This window comes from Watersipora subatra, chromosome 5 (assembly GCF_963576615.1).
Source record: "Watersipora subatra chromosome 5, tzWatSuba1.1, whole genome shotgun sequence".
In the NCBI taxonomy this organism is placed as follows: domain Eukaryota; kingdom Metazoa; phylum Bryozoa; class Gymnolaemata; order Cheilostomatida; family Watersiporidae; genus Watersipora; species Watersipora subatra.
This window is the reverse complement of record NC_088712.1, coordinates 24789408-24795294: the sequence shown is the minus strand read 5'-3', so window position 1 is coordinate 24795294 and position 5887 is coordinate 24789408. Positions and strand designations below refer to the sequence as shown.

General features: G+C 39.8%; 1 protein-coding gene across 1 annotated transcript; it reads left to right on the top strand.

Moving 5' to 3' along the window:
* Positions 1-688: 688 nt before the first annotated feature.
* Positions 689-4735, top strand: LOC137397216 (uncharacterized). Its single transcript, XM_068083504.1, has 6 exons — positions 689-1237; positions 2267-2456; positions 2699-2894; positions 3086-3330; positions 3466-4009; positions 4144-4735. The coding sequence occupies exons 1-6, from the start codon at positions 689-691 to the stop codon at positions 4733-4735; spliced, it is 2316 nt and encodes a 771-aa protein (XP_067939605.1).
* Positions 4736-5887: the final 1152 nt, after the last annotated feature.

The following is a 5887-nucleotide window of genomic DNA, read 5'->3' as shown; positions in this document are numbered from 1 at the left end:
TCTTATAGCTATACTCTGGCAGTCTAGTGCTCTGTCAAAGACTGTCATGTGTAAAACATTCATGTAGAGTTGTTAAAAGAGGCTGGGTGATGATGGACTGGCACATGTGTTAGCAATCTGGTTTATCAAGCTAAAGGTGATGAGTTCAAATCTCAGGCCATGGATTTTTCTAAACTTTCAACTGCGTCTTTACAATAATGGACACTGCTGTTATAATGGTAAAGACTAACACCCTGACAGTCTGGTGTGCCATGAGATATCATCATCCGTAATAATTAAATGAAAAACTATCCCATGGCAAGGCAGTCGGTTGTCATAGGTGGTGGGTTGTTGGTCTACCAAGCCAGAAGCTGCGTGTTCAAATACCGTAGACAGTAATGTATTTTCCGCCATGACCTAGCATGGGATAATACGAATGAAAAAACAAAGATCTTACTTTTGCAACAATATAATCAATACTATATTATTATAAATAATGAAAGAAAATTGAAGAGAGAGAGAGATATTTTGATGAACGGTGTAGTTTGCATCATATTATGTAATGTATTATGTAACACCCTCTTTGTCATGTAGCAAGAACTAATCCCTCAAGCCAGCATTAATGAGAATACATGCATAGTGTCAAGGTGTACATTCTGTGATTGCTCTAATAAACCACAAGCTATTTCGGCTCTAAACTACACTAGAAATGTCAGTGAAGGTATCCGAGCTTATCAAGACATATGAGGATGGTAAAAGCGGTGACTTCAGTGTCTGGGTGGACAAGCTAAAGTTAGTGGCCAAGCTTCAAAAAGTGGACGATCTCACAACCTTCTTACCACTATTCTTGTCAGGAGCAGCATTTGCCGTGTATAAACATTTAGAAGATGATATCAAGGAAGACTACCCTAAGCTAAAGGCAGCTTTGTTGACAGCTTTTAGTGTAGACAGGTTCAGTGCTTATATTCAGCTGCAAAACCGAGCTTTAAGAGATGGTGAAGCTGTAGATGTATATCTGGCAGATCTCAAACGTTTAACAACTTTGATGGGACAATCAGAACCTGACCCATTGCTTAAATGTGCATTCATGGCAGGATTACCTACAGAAGTGGCTACACAACTAAAATCTATTGCTTCTGTAGAAGACATGGGTCTTTCGGAGTTAGTGAACAGGGCCCGCATGATGATAACTGCAGGAAATGGCGAAACGACCTCATGTGCTGCTGGGAAAAGGAGGCAGCATTGGCAGCGCTGTGAGGTCAGGTGCTACCGGTGTAATATACTTGGTCACATCCAGAAAAAACTGTTTTCAGATGCAGGGAAATGCCAGTGGGGAAGTGTATGCACCGGCTCTTCCCCCAATGTAAAAAACTTGGTGCTACCAATGATATACAGCCCAAAAGAATAGCCGACGGCTATCATATGGGCGTGGTTTAATGATGGAGCTCTATTAGGATTGTGCTAGCCTGGGTTTCAAAGCAAACACAACTCTCGCGGTGCGGTCGCGTTGCCTTGTTAGGTTTTAGAAAACACGAATCGCTGTTATCGTTTCATTAGCTTATTCAGCCAGTAGACCCCGCGGGTCACAATAGCAAACATTGAATTTCTGCAATGTAGGGGTAATACCTAACCAAAATAATGTATCTAATCAAAATAAAACATTTCAAATTACCTACTTTTAGTAATTTTAAAATTAGTAAAGGTCGTAGTATATGCCTAAAGTTGAATACAATTACCCGAACAACGGCATTTTTTTCTAGTTTTTGATTAATATTTTGCCACCCCTAATATAAAATGACAAAGTCTTTCAACGGTTTCACATTGTTTTACCTTGCCAATAAGGTGGGACAGCAGGCAAAGCTGTGCAGTGTAGTTTTCATACTCAAAATCTAAATGCAAAACCGAATTTGAGCTATTTTACGATTGTGACTATTAATATCCCGAATGCTTGTGAATGGCAACTGACTGATCATAACGGTGACAATATTGGGATACTATATTTATTTGACAACAAAATCAATTCAAAAGATAAGTAAAATAACCACTATAGTTCATAATATTCGTAAATTTACAAGGTGCTTTATTCAGCATATTTGTTTGTTTGGGTGCCGTGTTCGGGTTAATCCCAACAGAGCTTCATCATTAAACCCCGCCCATATGAGCGCCGTCGGCTATCCTTTGGGGCTGTATATCATTGGTGCTACCATTTGTTTATGTATCGATAAAAGGCACAAAGATAAAAGCATTGGTGGATAGTGGACGTGATCAATCAATTATACAACAACAGTGGGCACAGCAGTTTGGATTGCTGCCGAAAGGTCATCAGCGACAAATAATGATGTTAAATGGACATATCACTACATGCAAGGGTGAGACAACTCTTGACATAGAACTGGATCACTCTTGTAAAATTACAGTTCAGTGTATGATTGCTCCGAAGCTAGTAAGCGGTTGCCAGATGATACTGGGAATGGATGGTATTGCAAAGCTAGGCGGGGTATCTATAGATAAAAATAGAGGTGTACTCTTTGGAGCAAGACAGTTAAGAACAGTTGGCGTGATGCTACGTAACAAAGCTAGTCCTGTGAGTCATAATGATGACCAGCAGCCGCCGATAGTTATAGATGATGACACTTTAAAGCACAATTTGATAGTCACAAGTGGACAGTTGCTTGGAAGTGGTTAAGTAGAGAGCCTATATTGTCCAATACATGTGTAGAATACGCTATAAATGATGCCGTCAGAGAAGAATATGAAAAACAGTTTATGCAATGGATAGAAAACGGATGGCTGCAGCCACACCGAGAAGCGCTTCATGGACCTGTAACTGGCATTATTCCATTGTTGGCAGCTACACAACCTAATAAAGAGACAAAGGTACGACCTGTAATGAATTATAGCAGAGAACTGAATGGGTATGTCAGCAGTCATCCTGGTTTGGACACCGCGGTATGCCAGGACAAACTCTGCAAGTGGCGTAAGTTAGGCAGTGACGCTTGCATGTTAGACTTAAAGAAAGCATTCGTACAAAAGGAGATTTGTTTTCTGTGTGTGGTAAACTGATTGGTCAATACCCAGTAGCTGGCTGGCTATGAGTCGCATGCAGCTACATGAAGCGGTGTGCTGCTGATGGCAAGTGGGATGATGCAATAGCAAAAGAAGTGCTGCATATGTTAGATGAAACACTAAATAGGGTAACAAGACATGACCCAGTGCAAGGCAAATGGTCTGTGAATAGAGATGAGTGTTGCAAGGTCTGGTATGATGCGAGCTCTATAGCTATTGGTGTGTGCATAGAAATGGAAGGTAGCATTGTAGAAGATGCATCATGGCTAAGGAAAATTGATGACAGTATGCATATAAATGTAGCTGAACTTGAAGCCGTACTTAAAGGATTAAATCTTGCAATAAAGTGGGGAGTAAAATAAGCTACGATTGTCACTGACTCATTATCAGTGTATAACTGGGTTAATTCCATTATCACAGAAAGCCATTGCCCCAAAGTCAGTGGATTTTCAGAAATGATAGTCAAAAGGCGGCTTGGGGTTATTGCGCAATTGGTAGAAGAATATGGCATCACTCTACAAATGTCCTTGGTCAAGTCAGCGGACAATCGTGCTGATGTTTTAACGAGGGTGAACAGAAAGTGGCTGAAACCACTAGTATCATGTGTGGGCATAGCAGCGGAGGAAGTTTCAAGTATTGATGAAGAAATATATAACATGCATCAAGTTCACCATTTAGGAGTTGACAAGTTGAGTTACTTAGCTAATCAGATGTTTGGTGACAGAGCCTCAAAAGATGTGATTGAAAGGGTTGTGAAAGAGTGTCAAATCTGCAAACAAATTGATCCTTCACCTGTGAGATGGGAGAGAGGAAATTTGGAAGTCGAAAAGGTGTGGTATAGACTTGCTGTTGACATCACACATGTGGGTCGAATACCTTATTTGACCATCTTGGATTGCGGCCTTAGCAGATTTGCAATATGGTTAAAACTGAGAGATGAGACAGCCAACTCTGTAATAGAACAGTTGGTACGCATATTTGAGGAGCGGGGTCCCCACAAGAGTTGCTTTCTGACAACGGTCCATGCTTCAAAAGCGCGCAGTTGTCTAGCATCCTAAAAACATGGAACGTAAATCATTTGGTAAGTTACGCTTACAGGCCATCTGGTAATGGCATTGTCGAACGTAACCATAGGACAATTAAAAGAATGGCTGCGCGTTCAGGAAACGAGGTTAACAGAATGGTGTTTTGGTACAACAATACCCCAAACAGGCGAGGTATTGTACCTTCGCAAATGCTATACTCCTACGCAGTAAGAAATCCTGACGTTGTTGCAGAGCCACAAAGATTTTCACGTGGAGCGTTAAGAAACCCGTACAAAATTGGTGACACAGTATATGTTAAGCCAGTGCATGCTAAATGTACTACTGTATGGGCAAAAGGAACAGTAACTGCGTTTGTATCTGATGTAGTCTTAGAGGTTGATGGCACAAACAGGCACATTTCAGAAATACGGTTAGCTGATTGTAATGGCGAGGATACGGGCAGTGATAGGGTGTCAAGTGACAATGCTGTGGAAGTTGAATTTGATTTTGATAATCTAAACATCTGTAAAAATGACAATAGTTCCGCAGACTCAGATACTGAGAGTGACAGTGATCATGACAACGAAAATACTGCAGTGGGCAATACCAGACTAATTAGAGACAGGCGACCTCCAGAAAGATATGGAGAATTTTATGAGCACTAGAGCCATGTTTGGGTTGTGACGATTTGTATTGTCAGTTCAGATATACATGTATGTTATGCTAGTATGTAATCTATTAATATTTTCTGATTATCGTGTTGTGATTTATAAATCAAGGGGTGATGTAGTTTGCATCATATTATGTAATGTATTATGTAACATCCTCTTTGTCATGTAGCTAGAACTAATCCCTCAAGCCAGCATTAATGAGAATACATGCATAGTGTCAAGGTGTACATTCTGTGATTGCTCTAATAAACCACACGGAAATACAATTAGTTGAGCAGTTGTTTGATTATCTAATAAGGTGAGTGGTGGAAAAAGAATTATAAAATAAATCTCAAACCACAACAATTGAAAATAGAACAGAAAAGTACACATAACTTACTAACCTGAATTACGGCTCACATAACAAATAATCAATTAAACGGAGTGACTATGTCAAAAAGTCTAAAAGGTAGTCCGTCTACATAAATCATACGAATCATTACATACTTCACAACTCCATCAACTTTTGCATACTTTGTGACTTTCTAATTGTAAGTCATTTTATACACAATTTACCAAAAGCAAAGTGACGAGCATGTGTTAAAAAGCTACGGAATAACCAGAAGTATTGTGACTGTCTCGCCTTTGTTGCACTTCTCAAGGTCAAACATATACTGTTTTGTTAACAGGTCAATAACCAAGCTATGAAAGATCACCTTACAGGTACTTGCCCACTCATAAACTCATAGAATCTCCCATACCCACATTTGTTTACATAATCATTGACAAGCAGTCTTCACCAATTGCTGTGACATCATCATCAGTGGACTGTATCCGTTGATCAGCTGTAGCAGAGGTTGTGATATGGGTCAACAGAACATGTCAGAGTTTAGAGTTTCAACTTGCCCTGCCAGAGGACAGTCTAAAAAGGAGTAAACATTGTAAATAACCAGATGCAACTACTAGATCAGCAATTACTGTAGCTCACAGCAAACGACAGCTTAAATCTTTACTGCATCATGTTTACATCTTTACATCTTTGTAAATCAGACACACAGATTTCTCTTTTGTACTCAAAATAAAGATTGGTCCATTAACTCTCAAAGTCATCAAGGCGTTTTACAGCGTTTTAATATCAGTCTCGCTGACAACACAATCGACACAACA